The sequence below is a fragment of the Patiria miniata genome, unplaced genomic scaffold, assembly GCF_015706575.1.
Source record: "Patiria miniata isolate m_02_andy unplaced genomic scaffold, ASM1570657v1 HiC_scaffold_9, whole genome shotgun sequence".
Taxonomy (NCBI): domain Eukaryota; kingdom Metazoa; phylum Echinodermata; class Asteroidea; order Valvatida; family Asterinidae; genus Patiria; species Patiria miniata.
In genome coordinates this window covers 23,578,653-23,595,033 of record NW_024037076.1, presented here as the reverse complement: position 1 = coordinate 23,595,033, position 16,381 = coordinate 23,578,653, and the positions used below count along the sequence as shown (strand labels likewise).

At 41.9% G+C, this 16,381-nt stretch overlaps 1 protein-coding gene across 1 annotated transcript; it reads left to right on the top strand.

The window, feature by feature from the left end:
* Positions 1-2,393: 2,393 nt before the first annotated feature.
* On the top strand, positions 2,394-16,254 carry LOC119720971. Its single transcript, XM_038190835.1, has 17 exons — positions 2,394-3,169; positions 5,404-5,530; positions 6,482-6,626; positions 7,174-7,345; positions 7,784-8,038; positions 8,126-8,521; positions 8,741-8,869; positions 9,237-9,476; positions 11,135-11,278; positions 11,594-11,720; positions 11,886-12,030; positions 12,527-12,698; positions 13,284-13,538; positions 13,833-14,150; positions 14,294-14,404; positions 14,648-14,776; positions 14,975-16,254. Exons 1-17 carry the CDS (start codon positions 3,041-3,043, stop codon positions 15,221-15,223), a joined length of 3,243 nt encoding a protein of 1,080 aa, XP_038046763.1. The 5' UTR covers positions 2,394-3,040; the 3' UTR covers positions 15,224-16,254.
* The last annotated feature ends 127 nt before the right edge of the window (positions 16,255-16,381 follow it).

The following is a 16,381-nucleotide window of genomic DNA, read 5'->3' as shown; positions in this document are numbered from 1 at the left end:
TACATTCACGTCATGTTTAGTTGTTCTTAGAATGTCCACTTTCTGTCTTCGATATGTGCATGAGATGATCGTTATTGTTATGTTAATTAGTGTAGGCCTCCACCCTATAACAATAATGCATGACTTCGTCCTCCTCGTGTTCTTTATAGCCTTGTGAATTGTCATGTTGATAGTATTACGTAACGATTCTGAGGTAAAGTCTGCACCGTGGGAGCAAAATTTCTATTACGGCAGAGGGCGCACTCACAAAACGGAATTTATTATTATTTTTTCAGACCGTATAGAGGGGGTACTTTCTTATAGAGAACAAGTAATGAAAGCCTCAAATTCGAAGACAAATTCTTAAAATTCGCCAAAGAATTTTAAGATACTCATCAAATTGGCCTTACGATCCTTTATGCCTCGGACAGTTTTAACAATCCCTAAATTGATAGGCTCCCAAAACTGTCATTTTCAAATTACATGTAGTATAAAGGCATGGGTATTGTGGTCCGGATAGGTATACTTGTACTATAAGATGCAGCTATATGCAGCGTGGGCTCAGGCGCGGTTCTACGGGGGGGCTGGGGGGGGGGGGGCCGTAAAAAAAATTGCATTAGTAAAAAGAAGGATTGTGATGTACATGCGAACGGTCTCCCCTAAAGAAGAAATAGCCGTGACAACGCTGCATTAGCTAATATAGTGTGAATGATTTTAGGATTTTATTGGCGCTCCCCATTGAAAATATGGCATGAGCCCCCCTCCCCCCCCCCCCCCCACCTATTGATTTTCGGAGGCCTAAGTGTCTGGGAAAAAATAACCGGTCAACATTTCAGCACGCCTCCCTGAAAAAATTCTGGATCCACCGTGCTAGCCCCCCCAAAATATTGGTTCTAGAACCGCGCCTGCGTGGGCTTAATCACCTTAAGTGTTCTTATATGAGAGTCACTATTGTCAACATCCGAAATCACCACCGGCGTTATCACTATTTTTATCACCCTTATCAACATCATCACATATCATCACTTTTACCTTATATCATCGTCATTTCCTCAATGTCAACCTCCTTCCCAACATCTTTATCATCCTCAAACCCCATCATCAACGCAACTATCATCTTCATCCTGACCCTAAATTCCTCTCATTTTGTCCATCAATCTCTGCATGTCATATAACTAAATAACAAAATCATAATAAGCACCAGTGGCGCCATTAAAACAACCCTCTATCCTACATCAGATGCACTGCTCATCCTCTATGTATACATTAGGAGCTGGCTTCAATTTGCACACTTTTACACCCGAATGCACAGAACCACGCCGTTAATGGACGCACCAAGACGAAAAGTCGCCCGACCGACAATTTTCATTAAGCTAAAAATCCTCACTGTCAGGTGAGTTTGGGACTCGCTTCATTAGTGCGTGTGTGTGTTTGCAGATTGACCTCCCAATGTTCACCTTATTGATATATATCTGGCTCTGCCTCCGAAATTGCTTCTCGTTTGGATTTGCTAATGAAAGTCCTCACTGCTGAGGGATGTCCTGCACTTAAAGGGAAGATTCAACATTTGCATACGTCAAAAAACGAAATGATCAAATTATCACGAAATATCCCACTGAATTGTTAGGGACTGATAGTCTAAAACATCCTTTAAAATCGTGGCTCCTGGTGTGCTGACATTTTCCAGAAAAAGTGTATTTTTCCAACGCTGGTCAGCCGACCAGCGTTGGAGAAAACTGGCCTTTTTCAAAAACTGTTCCTAATTTTTCATATTAAGTTATCCTGACTTTTCTTCGCAATTGATTAGGCCTACACACCTGTGAAGGGGTACAAGCCTGCTAGACTGATTCTCCGACCTTACATTTTCCAAAAGTGTATTAATTGCTCTGTTTCATCTTAAGTGGGGTCAGGGAACCAGACTACAAGAACATGATTGGTTTTCTTGGTTTTTCCAGCATCTACAATCCCAAATCGTGAAACAAATAAGTCAGTTTAACAATATTTTCTATAATACTAATCCTCCAAATCCATTTATTTCTGAAAATTGTAGCAAAAGCAAATAAGTTGTACATTCCCTTTAAAGGGTTAGCATGTTTTGTCTCCTGTGCACCCCACTATGTTTCTATAGGCAGAGCGTAACATGACACGCCCGTAGCCGTTATCACAAACCGTAGAAATATGTGACAGATCTATGGGCGCGCCGAGGCAACATGATCCCACTTGCTGAAAATATATGTTCTGGACAATAATATTTATTCAGCTGTTTTCAATTATCCATAATTTCAGGATCAGTCAGTTAAAGTGCTTCCATTTTTTGTTCAGAGCGAAAATCCCACTTACTTACTACACCGCAAATTTTGATGCATGTCTTTCAAACCATATTGGCAGAAACATTCCCTCCAAAAGGGTCCAAAATTTTCACTACCATCACGTTGGGACCACGCACGGTACGCAGCTGGCATCCAACTTGATTAGAAAACCGTTGTTTACGTGTGCTTTACCGCATAAAATAAAATGTTTCGTGCTTCGTATACTAATTAATAGAGTCCTTTGTTTTTGAGACAGACACAATATGAGCGTGCTATTCAGAATTTAATGACTGCTGAAGGTTAATTATGGTCCATTAATTAATATTTGTATAGGGGGCCTACTGTACCATGTAAATGTGTTCCCCTGCAATTTGTGTCCATGCTACGCCACTGCGCAACTCGTGCGTGCATGCGCGCCAAGCGATTCTCCCCATCTCCCTTTAATAATAACTCGCTGCGCGATTTTCGAATAAGTCGACTTCATGCACAGGCGGTCTAAAATTTACAGTCCATTTGTGCTCCTTGATTAACAACTCATGTAGCGATACTAGGCTGGTCCCCAAGGACTGATCTTAACCGTGACAGTGAAGGAGTAAACGGTGCTAAATCAACGAGGGAGTTTGGGAATAACTAAAAGCGAGTCCGGTGACAGACCGAATTATCTCCCGGGCGTCCTTGCCCCGAGCGTGCAGGTCTGGGCTTGTCTTACGGGGCTGCGGCTCATTTCAGACGGGGCGCTCAGCTGAGGAAGGATGGCCAAGGCAGGGTATAGTCTCGGTCTTTGGGGTCTGATGGTAGCTGGGGCAGTCTTGCTTTTACTGAGCATCGTTGGGCTTGTGGTGGTGGTCAAATCCAAGGAATACTACTGCAGCATTGAGGGGGTAAGTTCAAAGTTAATTTGTTTTATTATCAAAGTTGTGGAATAATAACTTGCTGATAAATATGCATTTATTCAAGATATTTTAATAATGAAGCATAAATATAACTTTAATATAATAATTAAACCCCAAAACATGTAAAGTGACATTTGTAATTAGATTAAATGTTAAAACATCATTCGTCTGAAACAATAATTTGCGCTTAAATTATCAAAATGTCCTTACTTGTTATCTTTTTCGTCTTACATCAGCCGCATTTCGTACCTAAATTTTCAAGACATTGTTAAAATATCTTATTTTCCCATCATTGTGCATGAAAATACCTGTAGGTAAATATTGTTTAAAAACGCTCCGTGATTAAATATGCACAAATTATATCAACAAAAAACCCTCCCACGCTTTAAAGAACGTCAGCACTCGGGAGAATGCAAAACAATCTGCGTGGATTTTTTTCTTCACTGTCGAGATTTTTGTAAACAGATCTTCGATAATTATTTATAGCTTGGCGACTACATCAAGTAAACAATCCCGTAATTCAGCCTGAGGCCCCCGGCGTATCGACAGGCTAATCTGTAAAGCCATGAGCCAGGTCTTTACTTTCCACTTGAAGCTAAAGACACCTTAGGCATGAGGTCTCTTGTAGTTCAGAAGATCAAGTGCGGAGGATTGTGACTTCTCCTTTGCTAGTTATTGCTTGTCGTCCTGTATAACAGGCCATCTGTCTTGGAACTCAATTAAGCTCGACATATATGTCTTCGCCTCTTCATCAAAGCTCTCCGCATTCTGGTAGAGTGATCATCACAGCAAATTGGGATGAGACGATAACACAAGATGGGCAATTCATCACGAACCGTTTTTTATTCTTGGCAAGTCACAAGTACATCGACTAGAATTTAGTACTTGCTTCCAGAAGATGAAAAATGACAATAGGTCAATCAGTTTATAGGTTGAATAAATATCAGCTTTCAACTGTTGGTAACTAAGGGGGCGGGGACACGACCCCGCATCACTCCAGGCTTGTGACTCTGTGCCCTCGTTCTCAGAGTGTTTGCAAAACAGAATTGACGTAAACTGGGGTTCACTGTCTTTGCAGGGCCGGGGGTAGGGGCCTCATTTTCTATAGGGGGTGGCCAATGAAAAGGAACCCCTCACTTTTGCCTTCCACAAATTCTGAAAGGTGGTGGGACAGAGGCTTTGGGGGAGGGGGCAATTTCAATCCCTCAGTTGCGCCATCGTTGTATTGTGCCCCTCCAGAAAATCCCCCCCTGAAAATTGAACCCAAGATACGATAATCATGCATGCCTTTTATAAAGAAAACACTATATAGGCTTACAACAAAAATATTGCTCCAAAAATACAAAATGAATGTGGCTCTTTCGCAGGCTGTGAAAAGTAGAATTAGTCTTCAAAATCCGAACAAAAACTTTACAAATATGGATGCATAATCCTAGACGCAAGGAAAATAAAATACCGTATAGGCCTTTCCAACAATAAAACTCAGCTTTCTTGCATTTCTGTCCCCGGCCCCGGGCATATTCTAGCTTTGTTCGCGAGAGGGTAAAAATCCTCTTTGGTTGTTTGCTTCTGTTCGTTTGAACTTTACGAATACTCGTTCACGAACTCTGGGTTTCTTTGAGCGAATGTGTAGCAGTATTGTCCCCGGTAAGTTGACTCGTTTCACCCCTATCCAAAGTAAGCTGATTGTCAAGGTATTGACAGAAGGATCACAAAAGGGGAGTAGAAATAACAACTTTGTAAGCCGAAGAAGTTGAAAGACCGAGCCAGGAATGGATCTGTACTAATACAGGTTCACGCGTCCATGTCTCACACATGTTGAAGTTTAAATATGGGTTTTAAATTAATGGTTTAATGACGTCACTTTGACAATGAATTTGATGTTTACTATATGGAGTGCAGGTCACAGTGTTACAGACATTGTCTTCGTAGCTAATGATTTTATGTGAACACTTTAATTACAAAATTTATGTGACTAGAAAAAAATGTGTAAAACTTAAACAAATTTGATCAGAATTTAATAGATAATGATCACACAAATGCAACGCCATGTTGTGTTAATGACATGAGTGTTTCTGATTAATGTTAGGGCTATAAATTAGCGTGTTCGAATTCCTGTCATAACTAGCATTTTTGAAAAGTGAACATGAATGATCCAGATGAAAACTCAAAAGAATGAAGCAATGTGTTTGAAGTAATTATCCTCTTCCCCGTTTATTTAGTATGGTGTCGTCTTCGATGCCGGTTCCTCGCATACGTCAATGGCGGTTTACCAATGGCTGGACGAGACCACTAATGGCACGGGGGTGGTGTCCCAACTGGCCTACGTAAGCGAATGTACCGAGGAGGGTATGTAGTCTTGTTTTCGGAGGTGTTGAACGCATTAAAATGTAATCGTGATGTTGAAAGACACGCAGATATTAAAGATCAAGGGATATGTAACGAACCATTCAGCTGGATAGGTACGGTGAACCTTAGATGTGATAACCACATGTTCTCCAGTTTGCATCGCTCCGGTGTCTAGACTAAATATGCGATATTGGCATGCTGTGTAAAGCCATATAGGTGCATAAATTTTGCATTTATCTCAAAAGTAACCTTAAAGATCGTATCCTGATACTAAACACCCCGTGAAATTATCCCGTCTGGTATGCTGTTATTTAAATAAAAATCAAGAATTGTAGGTGATTTCCAACGATCAGTCAACTGACTGATTTTTGGAATAAAGAGTTCTATTGACGAAAGCACGTTTCGCGATCAAAAGGTTGTGCAGGTTTTTTTACTGTTTTCTCGAAAAGTGAGATTAATAATATCCACTGAGCTGAAAGTTCAACACGTAAGGTTCTGAACATTTGTCTTTTGATTTCAAGTGGTGTTATTATAGGAAACGAACAAACTGCATGAAAAGCAAATGATCCTATGTTATGCCTTTAATGGACGGTTTGCGAGTGACGTCACAGTATATATCAGGTGACCGCCGCCAAGTTGGTACGTGGTCATCAGTCGCATCAACTACATTACGGCAGTTGCAGATAACGTTTCTAACGCAGGGTTTACATTTTCGGTTCTTTATAATCCCGCAAAAATACACGATGAATTTATTCTTCTAAAATTTCGATAGCGTGTTCAGTGCACGTGCAAGCTGCTACAGGTGATGGGTTGGTATTAAGACGCTGAACGTGTTGCTTGTTTATTAAAAGTGTGATGGATTTAAAGTTGACTGCTAAAGTTCACTGCCGTAATTAATCACAATATCAAGTCTGTAAAGATACTTGTACACGTATTTATTCTACCTTGAAGGCGTAGCCACCTTTGCGAATGACCCGAATGGACTTGTGCCTGGGCTGAAGAGCTGCCTCGACATCGCTGAGCTCGTACTTCCGGAGTTCAGTCATTATGACACTCCTGTCTACCTAGGAGCAACAGCGGGCATGAGACTATTGACGTAAGGAATCATTAACACAGTGATGAGGAGGGTCGGCGTGGGTCGGGTGTGGAGTGAGCCGTGGGGTAGGATAGGATTAAGGCTCAAAGGCCAAGTTTGGCCAAAATTAAAACACGTAAAATGCACTTGGTCAACAGGACAATTTATGCTTTTGTCAGTATCCATCATTGTGTTACATAAGGCAAGAACTTTAAACCTTTTTTTCAGAACTCAGTCAATGTGGGCATTTTGTGCGAGAAAGATGCACGCCGGTAATTAGTAATTCTTATAGATAATTAATATGCTCTGTTTCGTTGGGATAACAAACTTTCCACTCGATAAAAGTATACGAGATGAATCCTTTCATCTTGTGAGCCTTTCACATCTTGCAGTCCAGGGATAATCATCATTGTCAGCCATTAAATTCGTCTTTATGACGCACCGGGTCCGAGCAAGCTTCGGCAAATTTTCAAGGTCAATGTCGACATCGCTGTTGCCACAGTGCAGTTATCATTCAATTAATTAATTCCAATGTCACTACCTGTTTACCGTGTTCGCTCGTCTTCAGCAAGACTAATCCGGAGGAGAGTGAGGCTGTCATGCAGACGGTTCGACAGACTCTTGCGGAGACGCCCTTCGCCTTCACGGACCAGACCAGGCAAGCGGCTATACTGACCGGGGAAACGGAGGGGACGTCCGGGTGGATTTCTGCCAACTACCTCGCTGGAAACTTGGGAGTGGTAAAGCTAAAGATCTTCCCTTTTGGATACCACAATGTGTATAAATGAAAGTCATGGATGTCTGCGCAGGTTCATCCTGTTTCGGCTTTTATACAAGAAATTTGATCCTTAGATTTGATTCAATGGTTTAAATTTAGGAGGGGAGGGCAAAGGGCACGCCCCTTTCCCTCTCCTCTTGAGGCCTTTTTTTTCAACCTTACTTCCCCGTCAGAACTTCAGATTTGGTATACCCCCTCTATAATATAGAGAGTGATCCTTTTCCCTGTGACCCTTGGTTCAATTCCATGTAGCGATTGGGTTTAAAGATAATATTATGGCATGCACTGTTTTCTGCCTTATGCGTCAGAAAAGTCTTTGGTTTTCGGTGTCAACATGAGCATGAATTAATGAATTTCACTCAAGAATAATATGTTTCAATAATATTTCATGCTTTTCAAGGAGCCAGCTACGGGTGACCTTGTTGACGACCTTACCGGAAGCAAACCCATTCCCACCCGGCCAACCTTCGCCGCCTTGGACCTGGGCGGAGCTTCAACGCAGATCACCTTCATACCGGAGGATCCTCGCAAGATCCCCGTCGAACATCGCGTCAATCTTCGTCTTTACGGCACTGACTACGCGGTATATACACACAGTTTCACGTGCTACGGCCTAGGCGAAGCACGAAGGCGCCTGGAGGCTTCTCTCGTAAAAGTAAGCTACATTTTCTGACCTTTATTTTGACAAGAACTGTAGAAAATTTCCAAACGTTACATTTACTATTGAATTTCTCTAATGCAGGACTCTGGATTCGCTGATGTGATTCAAAATCCATGCGCACCTATGGGCTACAATTACACCTCAACAGGCGCCTACCTATGGAAAGCGCCTTGCAGTTCAAGACCAACAGTGTCAGGAGTTACAGAAACGCTCATAGATAAAATGGAGTACCAGCTAAACGGTACAGGCGACCCCGATGCATGCTACAGGGTTATCAAGGCGCTATTTGACTTTGACGCCCATTGTCCCGCACCGCCTTGCGCCTTCGGTGGAATCCACTCGCCCGCTCCATTCGGCGCCTTTAAGGCGTTCAGTGGCTACGCCTACACCTGGAATGGCATTGGATCGACGCCTACACCGACAATAGAGGAGTACATAGAGAAGGCAGAGGATTTTTGCAGAAAGTCGTATAGCGAGGTATTTGTAACACCTAATTTGGCGCCTTCGCTTTAACTCATAACTCTCTTATACCAGAAGGAGTTTCACCCACGTTTTATTCCATAAAGGTATATTAAAACTATTTTCCGGAGTTATCAAGATATATACGTTGTGAAGAAGACAGTTTTGACCTTTAAACTATAATAACCTCACTAGATTCTTGTTTATTTGTTTGTTTATTCTTTGTTTATTGGTCAGCTTGAGCTTCTACAAAAGAATGCCAAGTACAACGTGAGATACTGCTTCCAGAGCATGTACGTCAGAGCGCTCCTTTTTGACGCCTTTAAGTTCAACCAAGAGAATTGGAACGTGGAATTTACATTAGAGGTAAGACGGATCTGTGTTTGATCCTTGGTAAAGTTTGTATTGACTGTGAAGGAACTGTAGAGGGCGTTGTGTGGACTGCTAGTGAAGGACACATCACCTGTATAGGTGCACAGGTTCGCGCGCCTTTATGGCGCGGAGGTACCGCATACCTGTCTGCGTGAGGGCACAGCGACAATGGCGCTCAAATGTCCTTTAGTATCGACACTCTTTGTCATTTTCACCGTAAAGGGGTGTTTATTCTCAGATTTCTTAGCTTCCTAATGGATTTAAGGCCCATCATGATGATGACATCAACCCTCCGGTTGTAAACTAGAAAATGCAAGAAAATTGATCAAATAACACAACTTTTAATATTTCCCATCTCCAGGTAAATGGTGCCAGTCTAGGCTGGGCTCTAGGCTACATGGTAGACGCTACTAATCGTATCCCGGAAGAGGCTTCGTGTGTAGGTCTGGCCCCCGCCACCCTCACAGGTCTCATCCTCATCTTCACTACAATCTGTTTGCTGGGCATTCTCATCCTCGGTCTCAGTCTCATGAAATGCACCAAAGAGTCAAGGTCCCCGACGGAGCAGTCGTACGAGCCAGCTCCACAGAATGTTGACGTTTGACTTTGCGAGTCTGACACCCTCCAGCCAAATTTCATCGCTAGAAAACAGGAATCGATCCTTAGCAAATTATGCCTGTAGGCCTGTACACTTAGCATCCTTGTTCTGAACTGACCCACAGGTAGTATGTATTCTGTATACACTGTGCATTATTTTCTTTTTGTTTAGCAAGAACCTGTTTTTGCGAAGCATTCTTTTTCTGATCACTGCAATTTGTAAGCGTTAAGCAGCAGTTTGAATTGGCCTTTGGTGATTGCTTACTAAGATTGGAGACCCACCATATGCAAAGGCAACGGCGCAAGATTCGGAAATTTCTCTTGTTTTTGACGACTGTTCCTATTAATATATATTATTATGAGTGGCCTGCATGTGTGGGGTGCGGCGCGCGCGTTATGCACTAGACATGCCCGGAGCGCAATTGATAGGTGCTTATAATATTATTGACGACCCCTATTTAGTTGACTTCATTCAGGTCTGAATTGAAGACTAAGTCCTGTGGCCATAGTCATTTCTAGCTCCATCAGTTTGTTGAAGTCCACTCCGATCACGCTGAGTGTCATTCATGTCTATGTCACGTCGTAAACAATTGACCTTTGTTTCATTCAGTGAAACCAGACTTGAATAAAGACTAACTTCTATACATGTTCTCCTCCTTAATGTCACTTCCCTTCTGTTGATCTTCATTCCATCTAATAAAAGTAAAAATATCTTTCGCTCAGTCTCTTTTCAAATTTATTACAATTTCCTCATTCAATGAAGTTTGTGATAGTTAACCAATTTTGTCAAATCAAATGAGTGTATGCCCTAGGTATATAGAGAACCCAAATAATAGGTACATTGTATAAGTAATTATTGGTGTAAGTGTATTCCAAGGTATGATGACGTACCAACATGTTCCTAAAACTAATCATCTAACTGAAATTCAATTGTCATTATTGTTCACACGTGTATAATTGTATATTGTAATAAATTATTGTATAAAGATTTTAAACAGTGCATGTACATGAATATTGCACGTATCTTAGTTATCGACACAGAGTTGTGAGTTATAACTATTGTAGACTTTTGTACTGTATCCGAAATAAAATGGTTGAACTGATAAAATAATTTCTGACATTGAAGTGATATAGTTCGATATTCATTGAACGGTTGCAAATATGTATCCAACCACACACGAATGCAAAAACTTGACTGCGCCTCTGAAATTTCAATCAAAAGTTTGGCTGTCTCAACAAAAACGGGATCGGCAAAGATTCTGCGAATCTGGCCTTGTCAACCTCATCTTTTTTCCAAGGGTAGTTCGATCCGATTCACTGCCGCACAATGCTTTGGCCTTGCTCAATTTCTCATTGTCCAGATAATAAAAAAAAATGCAACCGAGCGGAAATTTTGTAAGGTGAGGCTTGCTAGTGAATGGAAGTTCCCATTAATTTGAACCCATACTGAGATAAGTTATTGTCCACGTGTTCAAATTTTTACTTTCAAATTCAAAAGCTGACAATTGCTCACAGAGGACGAGTTTGTACTGTGAATCGCTAGAGCGAAGCGGCTTCATGGGGTGCAAATGCATGCAGTGCGGTGTTTCCTGTTTCACTCGGGTCTAGGTACGCCGTGAGGGACGGTAGACGATTCTGCAAAGTTGCTGTGCTGGAATCTAGGCGTTTCCGTGCAAGATGAAAACTCCTAAAGCAAGCCTCGGTGGTTGGGCATTGCTGATACTAGGCGTGGTCATATTGGTCCTGGGTATCATAGGAGTGGTGGGCGTGGTCATGTCAAAGGAGTATTACTGCAGTCCAGTTGAGGTAGGTTGACATACAGATGAAATCATTTTGACCAAGAATTTTGTAGGAGTGCACGCATTAAAAAACAAAGTTTGGGTATGTATTTATGTTTCTACTTTTTGATTTGTAGGGGCAATAATATGTTCAGGCAAAAGACATGAAAAGCAAGCTTAAGCTTCGTTTTTGAAAATCATTTCAATAGTAAGTGTGAGGACAATCCTATTTCAACAAAGTAAGATTGTAAACGAGTATTCATGTATTTGAAACAAAAATGAATATTATATATAAAGCACAATTTGCGTCAACCAATAACATACATAATCCCCCCTTTTCCAGTATGGAATAGTCTTCGATGGGGGATCTTCACATACATCTATGGCTGTCTATCAGTGGCTGGCAGATACCACTAAAGGAACAGGGGTGGTCTCGCAGTTGGCATTTGCAAGTGGATGCGGTGAAGCGGGTATGTTTCTTTAGCAGGTTGTTTGTTGGTTTGTCATTTTTTGTCTCTTTCAACAATAAAAAAATACATGCAAGCTATAACTTTCTGACTTTGCATGCCTGGTCACTTTTTTCCTTCGAAATTTTGAACTTAATTTAAATGTTTTTTTTCAACATTTTATAACAGGTTTGTCCAGTTTTGCGGATGACCCGGAAGGAGTTGCCCATGGCCTTGAGGACTGTCTCGCCCTCGCTGAGCTAGTACTTCCGGAGTTCACTCATGGAGATACACCGGTGTTCCTTGGTGCCACGGCGGGAATGAGACTTCTGAAGTGAGTGAGGGGTGGGCGTGGTTTGAATAACATCGAGGGCGTATTGCAGTCTTGGACCTAAGCTTAGCAATATTATTACTGCTTGAATGTCCTAACTTGATGTTGTAATGTGAAGCATGGTGCTCGCTGTCTCTAATTCATTTCGTGAAATCGCAGTTTTTATGTTGTAAAAATGTCCCTTCATGGCCACCGTAGACAAGCAGTTGCTAGAATATCAAGTCTATAAACTAACAATCGATCTATTATATCCTATTCAGATAAAAAAAAAGCAAATTCCACGTAAGATTTCGAACTATTTGAAAGCTGGTTGATGGTTTGCCTTTGTGAAGTTATCTATTTAAAAGAGGATTCAAAATTGACTAATTTCTACAAAATAATTGGAGACCCCAAAAAAGGCTGTGAGCTATAGTTTAATAGAAGGGAATCATTTTGTAAGTGGGGCGTTATTCATAATTAACTAGATTGTTATTCCAACTACCCTGAATTTTTAATTCAGTGCGACTGATCCAGACAAAAGTGATGCGGTTTTTGAAGTGGTGAGGAAGACGTTTGCAGACACACCCTTCTATTTCACGTACGAGACGCGCCAGGCTTCGATACTTAGGGGAGACAAAGAGGGGACCTCCTCCTGGATTTCAGCCAATTACCTCGGGGAGAACCTGGGCGTGGTGAGTGGTGTTTGGTGCATCTTACCGGTGACTGCTCTATGTTCCGACACCCTTACGTTCCGACAACCCGCACATGAGATTGTGTTACTCCCGGTTAGGGGTTAGGGGTTAGGGTTGGGGATAGGAATATGTGCTTACACCGGCGACATAAATTTGCTAGTTAAACTGTTGTCTTCAGGTTCTGATGGAAAGTGTTTAAATTTGATACTAGGACGTTCCAGCTGGTCTTTTGATTTGGTGCACTGCCGGTCATTCCTCAGTGAAAAACAATTTTTGTTTTTGTTGCTGCAGGATCGACAGTGTATCTAAATTCCTGACATTTTTCATCATGATCGATGAGATGGGCACCCAGAACTGCTACATCCTAGGAACAATAGGTTCTAGATCAAATCGGACGAGGTGACTTTTTAAACTTGGCGAATCAAAACATTCAGCTTCATGACACGAGGCAAAAAGGAAAAATCGAGCACCCCCCCCCCTCTCCCCGAGATCGGCAAAATTCGCAAAATGCTCGAGACCTAAATCTTGTCTTATGTTCCAAGAGTGAATTTTATCCTACTTTACAAACGTTTCTCCTGACTGTAGGAACCAGATACCGGTGACATCATTGACGTTCTAACACCGAGCAAGCCCATCCCGACCCGCCCGACCTTCGGCGCCTTGGACCTGGGCGGAGCGTCCACGCAGATCACTTTCATACCGGAGGATCCTAGCCAGATCCCTCCGGAGTATCGCGCCAATCTCCGCCTGTACGGCAAGGACTACGAGCTGTACACGCACAGCTTCTTGTGCTACGGGGCGGACGAGGCACAAAGGCGCCTCGAGGCCAACTTAGTCAAGGTGAAGGCGCAAACTTTCATGGTGTGAAATGAGGATATAGGCTCTAGGCGACATGAGACTAAGGTCAAATATGGCTACGTCTTTGTCAGAATGTTCCCACGTAGTTGTAATTGACAAAGACCTAAACATTATGAAAGAAATTTGAATGGACCTAAACTTGATAATTAAGTAGGTGAACTGAAGGTGCATTACAATTTGAGAACGATTACAATGAGGCAGTTCGAGACGAACAAGGAGCTGTATTTTAATTTGAATGTCTTTTTTCCTTCAAATTTATTAAACGAAATGTAATAGGACTCTGGGTTTGCCGAAGTGACGCTGAACCCATGTGCGGCTACGGGATTCTCCCACACCGTCACAGGAGAATACCTATGGAAGGCGCCATGCAGTACGGGACCACAGGCCATAAAAGGTTGGGGGTCAGAGGTCACGCCTGCGCCTGGGGTCACAGATGACGTCATGCTTGACATTACATACCGACTGAACGGCACTGGCGACCCTGACGAGTGCTACAAAGCCGTAAAGGCCTTGTTTGACTTCAACGCCACCTGTCCCGTACCGCCTTGCTCCTTCAACGGCGCGTACACACCTTTACCACATGGGTCTTTTAAGGTGAGTACACATGCGCCTAAGTCACCTTTGATACGCCTACGTAGAAACATTTGCAGAATGATGGCCTACCCTTCCCAAAATTCAACATTGTGATTAAACAATGAGTTAGCTTACATGAGTTGTTTTTTTTTCTTTTTCTCTAGGGCATAAGCAACTACGCCTACACCATGGCTGGTATAGGTTTGACGACCACGCCCACTATTGACGAGTTTAACTCTGCAACGGACGACTACTGTAGAAAGACATACGAAGAGGTAAGGTCATTAAAGGTCATCACATTCTTAGTCTTGTAGCCAGCAGGGGACCTGTTTTGTAAAACAATAACCTTTGACTTTCAGTAATGAGTAAATTTGTGCATCTTTTCTTTGTTTACAAATGACTATAATTTAGTTATAGATAATTTCTGACAGTTATAAATTTTCATCGAGTTAATTCCCAATCGTTGTGCTCACTTTTACCCTTGGACCTTTTCATACGACGCTCTGATTGGCTGACAGTTGAAGGTCTTACCGGACAAGATGAAGTACAAACTGGCGTTCTGCTTCCGTTCCATGTTCATCCGATCGCTTCTCTTCGACGCCTACAAATTCAACGAGGCGAACTGGGACATTGAATTCGCTTCTGAGGTAGGTACAGTTTACTAACAACAACAACAATAATAGGTGACATATAATTGAAAACAGGTTTGTTTAATAAAGTGAGACACGAGTCGAAGTAAAGACATTGATGAGGAATTTTCGATTTGAAAATTAACAGGGGAAAGTAAACAAGTAATGTTTCATCTTTAAATCTTTTGTAATTTTCTTGCCCCCCATTTTCTTCAGGTGAATGGTATGGACTTTGGTTGGGCTCTAGGCTTCGCCATCAACGCCACAGGTTGGATCCCGGAGGAGGTGTCGTGTGTTGGTCTGGCCCCTGCCACCTTCACGGGTCTGATCGTCATCTTTGCCGTGATCATGCTGGTCGGTTTTGCTGCGTTCGCCCTCGGTGTCCGCCATAGATTTGGCGGGAAGCGATCGGCTAGGTGCCCGGTGGATAAGTCCTATCAACCTGCACCTCAAGGCGACATTTAATTCAGCACTACTTTTAAAGCGTCTTGAAACACCTTCATAGGCGCAGTAGGCAAATAGTTGTTCAACAACTGTTATTTTAGAACTGTCAATATTCAGTAATCAAATACAATACCGTAGGTTAAGGAAACTACTGCCTACTGCCACTAGCTATCCACGCAGCAACGTGCAAAACGAAGTGGTGTCAGCGGTGGGATTAGCAATTCAGTTTTAATTATTTTGTATTTAATGCATACAAGCTGTTAGCCATAAGAAAGGTGGTGGTTTAAATGGTTGTGGGTTTTCTTTGTCACGGAAAATTAACTACTGCATTGATTTTACATTTATTTTGTATTCCTTTTTTTTTTTAAATCAGGGTTGTGTTATGGTGTGGTGTTAATACATTTAGCCTGGAATAAATAGCAGGAGTATAAAAGGGTATATTACAAAAACAATGTAATACCATTACCCGTTGGTTATTACGATCACTTCTGGTAGAGTATAAGATATTGCAATACGCATCCGGGTAACTGCGATATGTTTATGACGTGGTAGGTCAAACTCAGGCGGAATCGGACAGAGCTACGAATGGAGCCGGAAAAACAACTATAAAATGACATGGGGCGCATCATTTTCAGCGACGAGATTTTTGGAAATCTGTGATGGTACTAAAATGTTTAAATGTTCTGTAATAAAAGTTCCGAAGTCTTTTAAAAACATTTTAGAGAGGCATGTTATTTCACAAAATGACACGTTGTTCAAGATTTTGTTCCGAAATGACGCAAAATCAGCGTGACGTTTTGGACAGTCCAATTCCAAAATTTGATAATTTGGCTTTGGAATATCCAATAAAAAAAAGGCGTTTGACAACGCGAGGTCTATATTTTCAAAAAATCAAAGAACTCAAAATTCACTTCTTGCGGTTTGCAAAAAGTGCCTGATTTTGACATACCACGTCACATTTAATGTTACTTTCCCGAACCAGTTTGTAATTTTCGACTTTGTGGATTTTTCAAACTCGGCAGTAAATGGTTGATTTTGAGCTTACTTGAAAATGTTGTCAATTATATTAGTTTCGTCGTTTTTATCATGATTGTGGCATATCTGGGCCCCAGTTTGCTGGGGTCACCTGGGGTTCCCCTTTTGGGGGGGGGGGGGCACTCAATACATGGAATTAATTTC